The sequence below is a fragment of the Oncorhynchus mykiss genome, chromosome 10 (assembly GCF_057628025.1).
Source record: "Oncorhynchus mykiss isolate SJ-2025 chromosome 10, ASM5762802v1, whole genome shotgun sequence".
NCBI lineage: Eukaryota > Metazoa > Chordata > Actinopteri > Salmoniformes > Salmonidae > Oncorhynchus > Oncorhynchus mykiss.
The window spans coordinates 14,721,853-14,739,492 of record NC_143031.1 but is presented as its reverse complement, the minus strand read 5'-3'; the positions used below and the strand labels follow the sequence as shown (position 1 = coordinate 14,739,492).

The window sequence follows — 17,640 nt, the reverse complement described above, 5'->3', positions numbered from 1 at the left end:
CTTACTGTTCTCTGGCTGGGTAGGTGATACTTATATTTGTATATTTACTTTTCTCATGTTCTTCTTTGCTCTGTTCTAGGTGATTCCTCAGGCCAGTGTTGGAGAGGTGCACCACACCATCCGCACCCCCTTCCAGAGGGTTGATGACTTCTTCATCCCTCCAACCAACCTCATCATCACTCACGTCAGGTACGGATGTCCCGCTAACCTTAAACACAGGTGGTGAACTCACCACCTCATCATAGCAATCCCTCTCAAGTACAGGAGAAAAGAGCATATTAGAATTTTAATGAGAATCCTCACCGCACTGTAATCACCAAAACATACCATTAACCTTTCCCTTGAACTTTGTCATCTTAGGTTTGGCTTCGTCTTTCTCAAATCTGAACCTGCGGTGCATAAGATTGACTTAGAGACCTTCCACAGAGTCAAAACCATCAGCCTGAAGACCTACAGCTGTGTGCCCGTCAGCATGGCTTACACACACCTGAGTGGATTCTACTTCATCCAGTGCCAGTCTCAGAGCAGGGACCCCTCGTCAGCCCAGCCACAGCTCCTGATCGACAGTGTCACCGACACCGTCATTGGGCCCAACCTCAACATCACGGGCCAGCCCTACGTGTCCCCGAACGGCCGCTACATCATTACCCCGGACCAGCAGAGCGGGAAGGTCAGAGTTCAGACAGTGTCCTTCCAGGGGGTGCTGGGTCTGAGCCGGGAATTGGACACCTCCCTCCTTGTATCCGACCTGGTCTTCCAGCCCTCCTTCACTGAGTCCAATCAGTACACGGTGGTAGCTGCTTCTGGCTCAGGCATGGACCTGGTTTTCTCTGACCTGGCGTCAGGCCACAGCGAGGTCCTCAAGAGCCTCAAGGAGCCCCTGTCACCCCACACCTGGCCCTGGGGGGGGCCCAACAGGGTGGTGGTGTCCAGCGGACTGTTTGGCCAGTACCTGGTCACACCCTCAGCGGAATCCCTCTTTGTGTTGAACGGCAAACAGAAGACACCCCACTGTGAGGTGTCAGACATCAAGAGAGGGAACACAGTGGTGTGGGTGGGAGAGGTATGAGAAAGAGGGCAGAGAGAGAGAGATAGAGAGAGAAAGAGAGATCAGGCCAACACACTTAAGATATATGTGGACATAAGTGGACTCAACCCTAGGACTGAGTGAGAGGAACACATGTCTAGGTTATTGTAACAAAAATACACAAAAAATTGTCATTGAAAAAAAATATTAAGAAAATCCTATTGTGATATTTTTACGGGGAGAAGGTGCGTGGGGAGGCCCTTCAGTGCAACAGTGATCTATGTGCACTTAACTGAGAGGAGTTATACATTACAGCACTTCCTTGTAACACTGCAGATACATGTAACAGGAGAGGGATATAATGATGACGTTTTGAAAACATTAACTATGCACAATGCTCACTTTTTTAGAGGAAAGCTTTTTGGTTTCAAGATGTTTGTCGTTCACCAGTGCTGCAAATAGTCACAACAAGATGTCTGTCTGACTTTAGTGTATACATGTGTTTTCAGTCCTTTTCAAAACCACTGCTCTCTGTTATTTGCCTTTGTCTGTGGAAATGGTATTGTACGCTTTTTCTAAAAGCTCTCATCCTGACCAACACATATAGGTTACTTTAAAACACATGTTGTACCCTATAAATCATAACCTACTTTCAAAAAAGACCACGTTTACATCCATTAGCTAAGAACAGTGGATATCTAATAGCCTACAGTAGAAAACCCATTAAAACATGTTATTGTACAAAGACTAGATATGGTACAGTATACCAGCTTTTCCCCCTCCATCTCACACAGTAAACCTACTTCCAGTTTTGATCCGGTGACCTCCTAGTCCTCTGTCTACTAAGTCTAGCATTGTAAGGATCTTGTTCATCAGCATGGAGGTATTGTAAGTCCTATGTATCTTATTTCTGCCCTATAGCTTGATTCCATCACACTCCATGACTGAAATCCAACTTCCCCTAAAGAATAGCTCTTCCTATTGCAGTATTACTGGCTAGTGCTGTGTGCGACGAGCTAGTTACAGCAAAACAACACTATCAAAAAATACATAAACCGAGATAATCAGATTTGTTGTTCATGTTTGTGATTTATATATTTGCTAATAGTTTACTCAAGCAGATACAGAAGCAAAGGCTTGATTATGTTTCCTAGACCACTGTTGCACTGAGAGAAATGTGTGTATTTCAGAAAGAGTGAGGCAGAGATATGTAATATATATTCAAAAAGCTCAATTCGAAGCCCAATTATTTTGCAGATGTCATGGAAAAACAACATTTCAGGAATTACCATAAAAAAGCATCAGGCACCCAGACCACAGTACCTATCCTGCCACCAATACAGAGTAACTTCAGAATAATTAATACGAGTCACCACCAAAGGCTTCATCAGGACTGAGTGTTCCATATGCATGTCCTGAGAGTTGAGGCTCATCACACTAATGTTATTTCAGAGCAATCAAAGGTGCATTGTCGACAAGGTAATTTCCTCTTGAATGACATCTGCAGCATTTACCGTAAATGCGACCTCCGCGATCATCAGGAAAATGTACTTTAAAGGGTTCATTGTCACTGGTACAATGTGCTTGTCGTCAACGCGCCTCTGATTGAATCCCGGCCTTCGAGTGCACAGGATCGTATACTGTACATTGCATACATTTTCTCTAACCAAGACCCTGGCTGTAGACCGAACCTCTTGGTGTGATGTTGACATTAGAGACACTGTTGTAGATATACATTGTTCTTAGTTAGATTAGAACACATTCAAACATGAACTGTAGAGTTTTCTTTATGCATTTCCTGTATTCTGGTTTTTGAGGGAAATGGTTTGTAAAAAAAAATCCAATAAAATGACCAAAAAAAGCTTGCAGCTGTGTCACACTATAAATGACTTTGAACATAAAATATCTAAATATTCAGGGACAAATTTCCACCAAACACATACATCTGTTGCTAAGGTGAGGCCTAACTATGGTACAAAACTCCAAACTGTTCATTTTACTGTGTATGTATTTGAATGTTACATGAAATTGTTTGTTTGTTGATGTTTGGGCTCTGGAGTTGGCTCTTTTTGCGGAGCAGTTTCACATTTCAAATGGGTATCCTGACACCTGGACAGCACGGTTCTGAAAATTTTACAATATTCTTCTTCGATCCAAAGCCCAATTGAGACAGTGTAGCTTTCTGTCTGAAACCAGGCAAGAGTCATTTCTAACTGTGGAGTGCCATTTGTAGTGCTCAGAAGAGTGGCACGGACCAGTCAATGATAAACATTGTTTTTTCTGTTGAGTCAGGATGTGGTAATAGGTTTTGAGTTGCCCCCCCACCACTCAAAATAATAGCTCAAGACCCTGTTGAGATTTGAGACATTGACTAAACACTAAGAATATGTCAGCACTGTGGTGATAGTTGGCTGAAACATGCATCTTTGTTACCATCCCTAAGACCTGGCTAATGAAAAACAAGCTGTACCTGCGTCTACATCTCATATTGTAAACAGAGCTGCACAGTCCTTTAAGAACTAAAACAGAGCTGCACAGTCCTTTAAGAACTCAAACAGAGCTGCACAGTCCTTTAAGAACTCAAACAGAGCTGCACAGTCCTTTAAGAACTCAAACAGAGCTGCACAGTCCTTTAAGAACTCAAACAGAGCTGCACAGTCCTTTAAGAACTAAAACAGAGCTGCACAGTCCTTTAAGAACTAAAACAGAGCTGCACAGTCCTTTAAGAACTAAAACAGAGCTGCACAGTCCTTTAAGAACTAAAACAGAGCTGCACAGTCCTTTAAGAACTACAACAGAGCTGCACAGTCCTTTAAGAACTAAAACAGAGCTGCACAGTCCTTTAAGAACTAAAACAGAGCTGCACAGTCCTTTAAGAACTAAAACAGAGCTGCACAGTCCTTTAAGAACTAAAACAGAGCTGCACAGTCCTTTAAGAACTACAACAGAGCTGCACAGTCCTTTAAGAACTAAAACAGAGCTGCACAGTCCTTTAAGAACTACAACAGAGCTGCACAGTCCTTTAAGAACTAAAACAGAGCTGCACAGTCCTTTAAGAACTAAAACAGAGCTGCACAGTCCTTTAAGAACTAAAACAGAGCTGCACAGTCCTTTAAGAACTCAAACAGAGCTGCACAGTCCTTTAAGAACTCAAACAGAGCTGCACAGTCCTTTAAGAACTAAAACAGAGCTGCACAGTCCTTTAAGAACTAAAACAGAGATGCACAGTCCTTTAAGAACTAAAACAGAGCTGCACAGTCCTTTAAGAACTACAACAGAGCTGCACAGTCCTTTAAGAACTAAAACAGAGCTGCACAGTCCTTTAAGAACTAAAACAGAGCTGCACAGTCCTTTAAGAACTAAAACAGAGCTGCACAGTCCTTTAAGAACTACAACAGAGCTGCACAGTCCTTTAAGAACTAAAACAGAGCTGCACAGTCCTTTAAGAACTACAACAGAGCTGCACAGTCCTTTAAGAACTAAAACAGAGCTGCACAGTCCTTTAAGAACTAAAACAGAGCTGCACAGTCCTTTAAGAACTAAAACAGAGCTGCACAGTCCTTTAAGAACTCAAACAGAGCTGCACAGTCCTTTAAGAACTAAAACAGAGCTGCACAGTCCTTTAAGAACTAAAACAGAGATGCACAGTCCCTTTAAGAACTAAAACAGAGCTGCACAGTCCTTTAAGAACTACAACAGAGCTGCACAGTCCTTTAAGAACTAAAACAGAGCTGCACAGTCCTTTAAGAACTAAAACAGAGCTGCACAGTCCTTTAAGAACTAAAACAGAGCTGCACAGTCCTTTAAGAACTCAAAGCTCGTATCAGATATGAATTAATACAGGCTCAACTAAGTGGATTCAAATCAGCAGATATGTCACTTTTCTTTTAAATTATAACAACACAAGATGCCTAAATTAGAGGATACATGTGTGCTGTTCTAAGATCTTTAGTAACCTAGGTAACCTTAAAGGCTTTTAGCTGTATCCGTGCTGGTTTATCTCTATGCAACACATTCTCATTGTTAAGGCAATTACTGTTGTATGATGTATGTGTTTTGTGAGCATAATCCTGTACGTTACATCAGCATTTTCTATAGTGAGTGAATTTTTCCCAAGAAGACATTAAAACCTGAGTTTGGGTGTTTAAACGGATCATTTCTCATCCAATTGTTAAGTCCACTGATCATTCTTGTTGTCCACTCGCAAACTGTGAAGGGATGGTTCCTTCAATGTTTCCTCCACACCTTTCCATGACAATGTGTGTCTCAATCTTCCATTCAAATTATTATCAACATTTTGTTAATAACTTTCTCTCTGGTCTTTGATCGATTTCGATGTACAGTCGGTAACAATTTGGCCGCATATGGATGATTTGATTCCATATTCAAAAAAAATGTATTCAGAGAAACGTTTTAATATTTTTTTGTTGAATCACCGGAGCTGAAATGTAATGAACAGGTGTCTATACCCCATATTATCCACAGACAAGACCCAGCTCACCAGTGATGTATTTGAATTAGCATTGACTGTAAGGATAAGACATCAATTGTATTGTGTTGCCTGGGATGTAACTTTTCTTTCCCCTTAGTTTTACAATAAAATATGAAAATTAAGTACTTACCAAGAAGCGTCTTGTCTTTACAAACATGCTACAGAATGGGTAAATAATTGTACCCATAAGAAGGTGCCTAGATTCTCATTAGATACTAATTTAATCTCCCAATCTATGGATGCCAAAACAAAGGAAAAAAAGAGAACATGCAGAGGTTATTTCTGTTGTGGAGGTGCACCACTGTTTCTTAAGTTATAATTGGAGGTTGAAACATGGTGGACCAAAAGCAGGGCTTCCAAAAAAAGTTATCTGATTTTCTAATCCCATATAACTGTGCTTTAAAATTACATGGTTGACAAGAAGTCTACAACAATATTGATGAATCGCAGGTTCTTTGCCACTCACCAATTACCTGATGACCCCACCTACTCCACCCCTGTCCCTCTCTAAGCCGTAGTCATTCTTAATCCTCGTTTATACCTGCCGCTAACATGCGTCCTTTGTCCTGATCTTGTCCACATTCTGATTGTGTCTACATTTCCAGACAGGTGTAGATGATTAAGAGACACATTGTGATCTGATTGTGATCACATCTTCCCGACCACCTTTGGAGGTAGTCAAGCACACATTGTGTCTAGATATCAATCAAGCGTGAAAAGATCTGGATGGTCAAACCTTTTAAATCATCATTATACCAGCCTCTAAAATGATTGACAGGCATAGAGGCAGAACCATCATTCCCCTGTACCGTACCATCCTCCCTCCACTCCTAGTAGCACCATTGATTTACGGCATCAGTCATTGTCTTAATAATAAAAATAAACACAGTCATATTATTTTGAAATAATATGCATACAGGGAGGCACCAGACAATCTGGTCACAATGCGGACGGTTAAGAGACACATTTTCATAAAATGTGTAGTTCATATTGATCAGATGATAAAACTAATATATTACCGCAAGGTGTAAATGAGGCTTTAGTGTGAGACAACTGCTGTGATAGCTAGCTGGCAACTGTCCTTCAGACTTGTGGAAGTTTATGTAATCTATAGGCTTCAATGTTCAACATGGTCTCCGATCCATGTTCATTACTTACAGCAATGTGCTTGTGAGGGACACTGTCAATATCCTCTTCATCAGCATCAGGTTTCCCAAGACACACAGTCCCTTCCCAGGCAGAGCCGAGCAGATCAGGATGGTGGCTCAAACCACAGAGCATGACAAACTGATCACACGGCCAATTACTACCCTGTTCACTCTGCCTGTGTCCCAAAAGGTACCTTTTTCCCTATGTAGTGTACAACACTCTTAGAAAAAAGGTTCCAAAGGGTTATTTGGCTGTCCCCATAGGACAACCCTTTTTAGTTCCAGGTAGAACCATTTTTGGTTCCAGGTAGAACCCTTTTGGGTTCCTTGTAGAACCCTCTCTGGAACGTGTTCTTTCTGGAACCAAAAATGATTCTACCTGGAACCAAAAATAGTTCTTCAAAGGGTTCTCCTATGGGGACAGCCTAAGAATCCTTTTAGGTTACTAAGAGTGTACTTTTGATCAGGGCACATAGGGCTCTGGTCAAAAGGTGTTCACTATGTAGGGAATACAGATGTAGGATCTTAATTTGATCACCCTGTTGCAGGAGAGCTTGTAGTATATTTGAGGTTTATAAAGGCTTCTAAAGTTTGTAATTTCCACTTTCAAAATTTCCCTTATGATAAATGTATATACCCCTACAAAAAATGTCCATTAATTATAATCCACATAATAATTTCCTGTTGTTGGAAACCCAAATTGGTCTACACGGACAAGTTCTGGCCTGGTTTAGATCTTATCTGTCAGAAAGATATCAGTTTATCTCTGTGGATGGTTTGTCCTCTGACAAATCAACTGTAAATTTCAGTGTTCCTCAATGTTCCGTTTTAGGACCACTATTGTTTTCACCATATATTTTACCTCTTGGGGGTGTCATTCGGAAACATAATGTTAACTTTCACTGCTATGCGGATGACACACAGCTGTACATTTCGATGAAACAAGGTGAAGCCCCAAAATTGCCCTCGCTGGAGGCCTGTGTTTCAGACATAAGGAAGTGGATGGCTGCAAATGTTCTAATTTTAAATTCGGACAAAACAGAGATGCTTGTTCTAGGTCCCAAGAAACAAAGATAGCTTCTGTTGAGTCTGACAATTAATCTTGATGGTTGTACAGCAGTCTCAAATAAAACTGTGAAGGACCTTGGTGTTACTCTGGACCCCGATCTCTCTTTTGACGAAAATATCAAGACTGTTTCAAGGACAGCTTTTTTCCATCTACGTAACATTGCAAAAATCATAAACTTTCTGTCCAAAAATGATGCAGAAAAATTAATCCACGACTGCAATGCTCTACTTTCCAGCTACGCGGAAAAAGCACTAAATAAACTTTCGTTAGTGCTAAATACAGCTGCTAGAATCTTGACTAGAACCAAAAAAAATGATCATATTACTCCAGTGCTAGCATTTCTACATTGGCGTCCTGTTAAGGCAAGGGCTGATTTCAAGGTTTTACTGCTAACCTACAAAGCATTACATGGGCTTGCTCCTACCCATCTTTCCGATTTGGTCCTGCCGTACATACCTACACGCACGCTACGGTCACAAGACGCAGGCCTCCTAACTGTCCCTTGAACTTCTAAGCAAACAGCTGGAGGAAGGGTTTTCTCCTATAGAGCTCAATTTTTATGGAATGGTCTGCCTACCCATGTGAGAGACGCAGACTCTGTCTCAACCTTTAAGTCTTTATTGAAGACTCATCTCTTTGGAAGGTCCTATGATTGAGTGTAGTCTGGCCCATGAGTGTGAAGGTGAACGGAAAGGCACTGGAGCAACGAACCGCCCTTGCTGTCTCTGCCTGGCCAGTTCCCTTCTCTCCACTGGGATTCTCTGCCTCTAACCCTATTACAGGGGTTGAGTCACTGGCTTACTGGTGCTCTTCCATGCCATCCCCAGGAGGGATGCGTCACTTGAGTGGGTTGAGTCACTGACGTGATCTTCCTGTCTGGGCTGGCGCCCCCTTTGGGTTGTGCCGTGGCAGAGATCTTCGTGGGCTATACTCAGCCTTGTGTCAGGATGGTAAGTTGGTGGTTGAAGATATCCCTCTAGTGGTGTGAGTGCTGTGCTTTGGCAAAGTGGGTGGGGTTATATCCTGCCTGTTTGGCCCTGTCCGGGGGTATCGTCGGATGGGGCCACAGTGGCTCCCGACCTCTCCTGTCTCAGCCTCCAGTATTTATGCTGCAGTAGTTTATGTGTCGGGGGGCTAGGGTCAGTCTGTTATATCTGGAGTATTTTGACCTGTCTTATCTGGTGTCCTGTGTGAATTTAAGTATGGGCTCCTTAATTCTCCCTTTCTCTCTTTCTCTCTTTCTTCCTATCTCTCTTTCTCTCTCGGAGGACCTGAGCCCTAGGACCATGCCTCAGGACTACCTGGCATGATGACTCCTTGCTGTCCCCAGTCCACCTGGCCGTGCTGCTGCTCCAGTTTCAACTGTTCTGCCTGCGGCTATGGAACCCTGACCTGTTCACCGGATGTGCTACCTGTCCCAGACCTGCTGTTTTCAACTCTCTGGAGACAGCAGGAGCGGTAGAGATGCTCTCAATGATCGGCTATGAAAAGCCAAATGACATTTACTCCTGAGGTGCTGACCTGTTGAACCCTCGACAACCACTGTGATTATTATTATTTGACCATGCTGGTCATTTATGAACATTTAAACATCTTTGCCATGTTCTGTTATAATCTCCACCCGGCACAGCCAGAAGAGTACTGGCCACCCCTCATAGCCGGGTTCCTCTATAGGTTTCTTCCTAGGTTCTGGCCTTTCTAGGGAGTTTTTCCTAGCCACCGTGCTTCTACACCTGCATTGCTTGATGTTTGGGGTTTTAGGCTGGGTTTCTGTACAGCACTTTGAAGATCTGCGTTAAAATGTCATGGCCATTTCCAATTGAGCGGACTGACATATGCAGCGTTTACATGAATTCAGTCTCTGCGAACATCTCTGTCTCACTCATCATATGAAGCAGACAGCAATCACAAACAAGTCAAAATGGGAATGATGCTCTCTCTCCGTTATACTCAGGACCAGCAAGGCCATTTTCAAACTGCATGTTTGATATTTCTGGCACTTCTGAGTTGAGAAACACCAACATTAATAATTATTACAAAGTTAGAATAATGTGTTTGTGTCCCTTTCCATGCCATGTCTACATTGGATGAAATCTGAACTTGTGAGGTTTTATTTTTTAAATTTAACCTTTAGGTTTAAATACAATATTGTTCAAAACGTATTAGCAAACACTTCCTCCAGATAGTTTTTTGACAGAAGTTCACTGAATCCAGTGCTTTTATTTGTTGAATCATGTTCTATCTCTGTAGGACAACGGACACGTTTTACTGGAAATAGCAGAGGATTAAGTGTTAGCTGTCTTCCAAGCAGCAGTAGCAGCATGCTACCTAATGGCATATTGTATCTTCATTAGGTCCATAGACGGGTATGTGGATGTCCCCATTTCCATAGGCAATCAGGGCTAATATCAACATCAGCTAAAGTCCTGATGCTTAATTAAGTAGTTGTGCAGACACCATCTCCTCTATGTTCTTTCTTAAAGGAAGTAGAGGGAGGCCAATAGACGTAACGCCATTCTATGTGATAAATGACTGTGATAACAAAACAAGTCTTCTTATCTCTTATAGCAAAAGACAGAAACTGATGTTAATCAACAAGCCATGTTGGTATTGTAGACCACAAAAAAACATAAGCTCCTCTTTGAACCTATACTGTGATTTCAAATTCAAACCAGTAAAAGAGCAGCTGTATAAAAACAGTCAGTATAGCAGCCCCAACGATGTACTTAGCTGTGGCTCTGATCCAGAATCACTGTGAGCTGATGAGGGGTTTGGCTTCTTCCCCTTCAATGGGCAGTCGTCCAGGGAGCAGCCATTTACATATAGACCTGGGCCCACATCCACAAAGCATCTCAGCGTCTGAGTGCTGATGTAGGATCTGTCCATATAATCTGATTCAGTATGATCTAAAACTGATCCTAGATCAGCACGCCTTCCCTGAGACGTTTTGTGGATACGGGCCCCGCACCGCACTGCGTGTTGGAGGAGAGGAGCTAAAACTGTCTGATAAAAAATGCTTAGACATGACGTTTCGTTCCGCCGGAGAATTAGGTACATATATAAAACATGAAATAGAAAAATATTTGTCCCATCCCAGATATTATTAGAGTCATAATCCATGGTGTTGACAGTAGAAGCAAGAACTGTGATATGACTTCATTTTTCAACAGATGGCTTAAATGTTTAATGAACAGATTCATGTTCTGTCTTCTACTTCGTTATATCTTTGAGTTATAGAATTTAATAAGCATTATAGCCCAGTTGCATATTGCTATTCAAATATCTGTTTGTGTAAATGAGTTCTAAAGTGACTAAGTCCAAGAAGAGTACGTTCACATTTTTCAGTGGAGTGAGGCTGAGTGGAGAATACACACTGTAATATCAACAAAGTCGGTTCCCATTTGGTTTTTCCTGCAGCATATGTTTTATTGATGCAGGCATCAGATAAGGAATCAGATCAGGCTGTCATGGGGTAAGTGATCAATGAGCAGAGAATGGGTCTCTCCTGGCCCCCCCTTCACCGGCTAGCTTTACGCTAATCAAGTCAGAGCTCATTATCTGGCAATTCCCAATAAACACCACGTTAATCCTGATGAAAGCAGAGACGGATGGAAATGAGTATTGAGAAAAATGTGTAAATCACATTTTAATTATGCTGGCTGTGGTAATATAATAGGGCCTAATGAAAATAATGTTTTGCTCCTGTGCTGACAGTGTGACATTTACCCAGCTGGTGATTTGTGGGGAGAGGGAGGGGAGGGGTGTGGACGAGAGGGGACCAATAGGGGGGCTTTAGGGGGGTTTAAGGGGGCTGGGGGTGTCCTTGATGGATTCAGGGAACGGAATCCCATTCTGGAGCTGCTGAGGTGTTGCATTGAGACAGCCCGAAGGAGGAGGCCAGAGACTGAAAACCTTGACCTTCCATTCCACTCTGCCTAGTACCGAATCCCATTGGCTTGATGCATGAGAGCTGCCAAAAGAGGAAATGAAAGGGAAGTTGTGGATAATGTGGATAGACTGAACTGACAGCCACTTATTGCAATCATCAATACATTTGTATATAACGAGTTGGGCCATTGCGGTTTCTGCATTATGATGCATTTACATGACACTACAACATTATATGGCAGCCATGTTAACTCACCATTAACATTACATGGGTAACATTTAAACAATGTTAAACAATGGGTGGGTCTAATCCTGAATGCTGATTGGTTAAAACCGCATTCCAGCTGGTGTCTATTCCAAGTTACCACCGGCTAAATCTATGATGTTAAAAGCCTATTTACTCTGTTCCATCTGACTGCACAATCCACTGTCTCATCAACCCAGCCAGGCAATTGAAACATTTGATCTCCACTATATAAAGCATCTAGACATTTCTTTTTGACCAACATTTAGTTTTCAACAGCAGAGATTTATATAAACCTTGCTGTCTGATTCTCTGACATGTGCAACATTGTTCCAATATAAACATTTGATCTCCAGCTGTCCCATAGCAATGAATGTGTAGGGAGTTGAGAGTCTGGATGAGACAGACAGGCAGGCAGCTTTTCTCAGGCATTCGAAATCATGAATCAGCATCATTTTTATGGATATATACAAAGAAATACAAATAGAAAACAGGTCAAATGAAATGAAGTGCAGCTAGTTCGCTGGTTCTCCAGCTTCAGTTTGAAATGATTGTGTTAGCTGTGTTGTTGGCTACTGTACCTCCTCTGAACAACAGTGTCCCGAGGAGAGAGCACATTTTCTATGCTAGGTGAAAATCGCGCCTCATTAACTCATTGTTATGGATGTATCCAAGTAAATGTCACTACAAATGCAAATGCAACTACTCTGTTGTTATTCTGGCTGCACTGTTTGACTTGACTGTAAGTTAGCTGTAGTTGGCTAGCTAGCAGGAGATAAGAACGTTTCCAGTCTGTATGACAATAGAACATTTAGAACGAACCACTGGGTCGCGTCCATAGATACTAAACAAAAAGACTTAACCACTGGGTCGCGTCTATAGATGCAGAACAAAAAGACTTAACGACTGGGTCGCGTCTATAGATGCAGAACAAAAAGACTTAACCACTGGGTCGCGTCTATAGATGCAGAACAAAAAGACTTAACGACTGGGTCGCGTCCATAGATGCAGAACAAAAGGACTTAACGACTGGGTCGCGTCCATAGATGCAGAACAAAAAGACTTAACGACTGGGTCGCGTCTATAGATGCAGAACAAAAAGACTTAACGACTGGGTCGCGTCTATAGATACAGAACAAAAAGACTTAACGACTGGGTCGCGTCTATAGATGCAGAATAAAAAGACTTAACGACTGGGTCGCGTCCATAGATGCAGAACAAAAAGACTTAACGACTGGGTCGCGTCCATAGATGCAGAACAAAAAGACTTAACGACTGGGTCGCGTCTATAGATGCAGAACAAAAAGACTTAACCACTGGGTCGCGTCTATAGATGCAGAACAAAAAGACTTAACGACTGGGTCGCGTCTATAGATGCAGAACAAAAAGACTTAACGACTGGGTCGCGTCTATAGATACAGAACAAAAAGACTTAACGACTGGGTCGCGTCTATAGATGCAGAACAAAAAGACTTAACGACTGGGTCGCGTCTATAGATACAGAACAAAAGGACTTAACGACTGGGTCGCGTCTATAGATACAGAACAAAAAGACTTAACGACTGGGTCGCGTCTATAGATGCAGAACAAAAAGACTTATCGACTGGGTCGCGTCCATAGATGCAGAACAAAAAGACTTAACGACTGGGTCGCGTCTATAGATGCAGAACAAAAAGACTTAACGACTGGGTCGCGTCTATAGATGCAGAACAAAAAGACTTAACGACTGGGTCGCGTCTATAGATGCAGAACAAAAATACTTAATGACTGGGTCGCGTCTATAGATGCAGAACAAAAAGACTTAACGACTGGGTCGCGTCTATAGATGCAGAACAAAAATACTTAATGACTGGGTCGCGTCTATAGATGCAGAACAAAAAGACTTAATGACTGGGTCGCGTCCATAGATGCAGAACAAAAATACTTAACGACTTGGTTGCGTCTCTGGCAACCGAACCGGTAGAACAAATGACCAGCCGTTTTGGGTAGCAAACAAACAGCGGCTTCTCGGGCATTATCATTTAACTACGTAACTAAAGGTCTCGAATTAGAACAATATTCACAATTGTAAAAGTTGGCCCAACTCTCTAAATATAAGGCTCTGCAAGTGGGTATTGGGGGAGGAAGAAAGGGAGCTAATGATGATAAAATAAAGTTGGAGGTGTATTAGAGTTGTATTAGAGGTGTGTTAGAGGTGTATTAGATATGTATTAGAGGTGTATTAGAGGTGTGTTAGAGGTGTATTAGAGTTGTATTAGAGGTGTATTAGATATGTATTAGAGATGTATTAGAGGTGTATTAGAGATGTATTAGGTGTATTAGAGGTGTATTAGAGTTGTATTAGAGGTGTGTTAGAGGTGTATTAGATATGTATTAGAGGTGTATTAGAGGTGTGTTAGAGGTGTATTAGAGGTGTATTAGAGATGTATTAGGTGTATTAGAGGTGTATTAGAGTTGTATTAGAGGTGTATTAGAGGTGTGTTAGAGGTGTATTAGAGTTGTATTAGAGGTGTGTTAGAGGTGTATTAGAGTTGTATTAGAGGTGTGTTAGAGGTGTATTAGATATGTATTAGAGGTGTATTAGAGGTGTATTAGAGATGTATTAGAGGTGTATTAGAGATGTATTAGGTGTATTAGAGGTGTATTAGAGTTGTATTAGAGGTGTGTTAGAGGTGTGTTAGAGGTGTGTTAGAGATGTATTAGAGAGGTGTTAGAGGTGTATTAGAGGTGTGTTAGAGGTGTATTAGAGATGTATTAGAGGTGTATAATAGGTGTATTATAGGTGTATAAGAGGTGTGTTAGAGGTGTATTAGAGTTGTATTAGAGATGTTTTAGAGGTGTATTAGAGATGTATTATAGCTGTATTAGAGGTGTTAGAGGTGTATTAGATGTGTATTAAAGGTGTATTAGAAGGGTATTCGAGGTGTATTAGAGGTGTATTAGAGGTGTATTAGAGGTGTGTTAGAGGTGTGTTAGAGATGTATTAGAGGTGTATTAGAGGTGTATTAGAGGTGTGTTAGAGGTGTATTAGAGGTGTATTATAGATGTATTAGAGGTGTATTAGAGATGTATTAGAGGTGTGTTAGAGGTATATTAGAGATGTATTAGAGGTGTATTGTAGGAGTATTTACATGTTAATAACACCGGTGGGTTATATGCAGTGGAGGCTGCTGAGGGGAGCACCGCTCATAACAATGGCTAGAACGGACTAAATGGTGTGTTAGAGGTGTATTAGAGCTGTATTAGAGGTGTATTAGAGGTGTATTAGAGATGTATTAGAGGTGTATTAGAGGTGTATTAGAGATGTATTAGAGATGTATTAGAGGTGTATTAGAGGTGTGTTAGAGGTAAGTTAGAGATGTATTAGAGTTGTATTAGAGGTCTATTAGAGATGTATTAGAGGTGTGTTAGAGGTGTATTAGAGATGTATTAGAGGTGTATTAGAGGTGTATTAGAGATGTATTAGAGATGTATTAGAGGTGTATTAGAGGTGTGTTAGAGGTAAGTTAGATATGTATTAGAGTTGCATTAGAGGTCTATTAGAGATGTATTAGAGGTGTGTTAGAGGTGTATTAGAGATGTATTAGAGGTGTATTAGAGGTGTATTAGAGATGTATTAGAGGTGTATTAGAGGTGTATTAGAGATGTATTAGAGATGTATTAGAGGTGTATTAGAGGTGTGTTAGAGGTAAGTTAGAGATGTATTAGAGTTGTATTAGAGGTCTATTAGAGATGTATTAGAGGTGTGTTAGAGGTGTATTAGAGGTGTATTAGAGGTGTATTAGAGGTGTATTAGAGGTGTATTAGAGGTGTATTAGAGATGTATTAGAGGTGTATTAGAGGTGTATTAGAGATGTATTAGAGGTGTATTAGAGGTGTATTAGAGATGTATTAGAGGTGTATTAGAGGTGTGTTAGAGGTAAGTTAGAGATGTATTAGAGTTGTATTAGAGGTCTATTAGAGATGTATTAGAGGTGTGTTAGAGGTGTATTAGAGATGTATTAGTGGTGTATTATAGATGTGTTAGAGGTGTATTAGAGTTGTATTAGAGGTGTATTATAGGAGTATTTGCATGTTAATAACACCGGTGGGTTATATGCAGTGGAGGCTGCTGAGGGGAGCACCGCTCATAACAATGGCTAGAACGGACTAAATGGTGTATTAGAGGTGTATTAGAGCTGTATTAGAGGTGTATTAGAGGTGTATTAGAGGTGTATTATAGATGTGTTAGAGGTATATTAGAGATGTATTAGAGGTGTATTAGAGGTGTATTATAGATGTGTTAGAGGTGTATTAGAGTTGTATTAGAGGTGTATTATAGGAGTATTTACATGTTAATAACACCGGTGGGTTATATGCAGTGGAGGCTGCTGAGGGGAGCACCGCTCATAACAATGGCTAGAACGGACTAAATGGAATGGCAACATGGAAACCATGTGTTTGGTGTATTTGATACCATTCCACCGATTCTGCTCCAGCCCTTACCACGAACCCGTCTTCCCCAATTAAGGCACCACCAACATCATGTGGTGATTTAAATGCACATAATGAAGTCATTGTTCCCTATTTAATTCCTTTCCCCATCTAATTGGCCTGCTGCAACTGTGTGAAAGAGTCAACTCTGGAAAATGAGGTTACATTTGTTTGGGACATCTGCCTGCTCTGGTTAAGTGCACACATTCATAATAGTCCTGTGACCTAAGAATGCATTCCAAGTCAGCAGCCAATTGTATTCTCACAATTTGAAATAAATCCCTTGAATCACAAATCCTTTGAAGGACTACTATATTATCCTCTACACTGTTTCACACTGTGGTTCTTCATAATACAGTCAGTACCACTATGGGAGTAATTCCTCCTCAGAGAAGATGGAACAAAACAAGAAGCTACTGTACTCTGAAGCTAAAATCCTTGCTATAATATTTGCTGGGAAGCTCCAGCACAGTGTGCTGTGCTGTAAAAGCGTAGATAATTGATGAGGGGTCTTGTTTCCTGACAGGATAGCTCTCTTGCAGCTGGAATAACCTGCTCTAAAATGGGGATAAAGTGGTGTTAAAATGCTCGAGAGTTTGTCAGATGCTCTCGAACAAAAGCACCTGCCAAAAGAGTGGAAAAGCTCATTCTTTCTCTCCACTCCGGTGAAAGCGCTAGCGGACGCTGCTGCAGTAGCTGTTGCTGTGTCAGGATAGATTTACAGTTCACCCATGCATTTCAGCAGGCAGACAATGCTGCATAAGCAGGTGTAATCTTCAAAGCAAATCCTCCACCAATTACCCCTCAGAGCCAGTAGTCTTCTTTGGAAAGCCAGAGAGGACTTGAAAGAAATGGGAGCGGAGACAGACAACAACTAGTTCATTGGCTAACTAAGTTTCCTTGAAAGTTGCTCCTTGTCAAAGAGGAAGGAACTCTCTGCTTGACTCTACAAAGGCCTTGGGTTTGATGTGTGTAAGAACACTGATGGTGTGGAGCAGAATGTTTACAACACTGTTGTTGGGAAAGTACAGAACCAAAACAAAACAGCAAATTTGAGCATTTATGTGAGAGAACTGTTACGAAATCAATCATACTTAATTGTGATTGTAATGAGTCACTTCAATGGGTGTTAACAGCACTAGACTGAAAACAGTTGTGATTGAACATAACTAAATGTGACAGGCTGTCTGTTCAAGTCAACACCTCGTCCAATGAAATCACAGGTATGTATATCAGATGGTGTCAAGATATAGACCCACATTAACACATTTCTGGAAGCCACAATCTATCAGCAAATAA

The 17,640-nt window shown here is 41.3% G+C and overlaps 1 protein-coding gene and 1 long non-coding RNA gene across 2 annotated transcripts in view; one reads left to right on the top strand and one right to left on the bottom strand.

Annotated features, from left to right (window-relative positions):
- The window catches only part of LOC110533380 (follistatin-related protein 4), a 250,493-nt gene extending 244,841 nt beyond the window's left edge, over window positions 1–5,652 (top strand). The window contains exons 15-16 of the mRNA XM_036989741.2: window positions 80–189; window positions 361–5,652. Of these exons, the coding sequence (XP_036845636.2) occupies window positions 80–189; window positions 361–1,069 (819 nt within the window). The 3' untranslated portion in view covers window positions 1,070–5,652. The remainder of the gene's footprint in view (window positions 1–79; window positions 190–360) is intronic.
- The window catches only part of LOC149979942 (uncharacterized), a 391,469-nt gene that overhangs the window by 323,264 nt on the left and 50,565 nt on the right, over window positions 1–17,640 (bottom strand). The window lies entirely within an intron of this gene.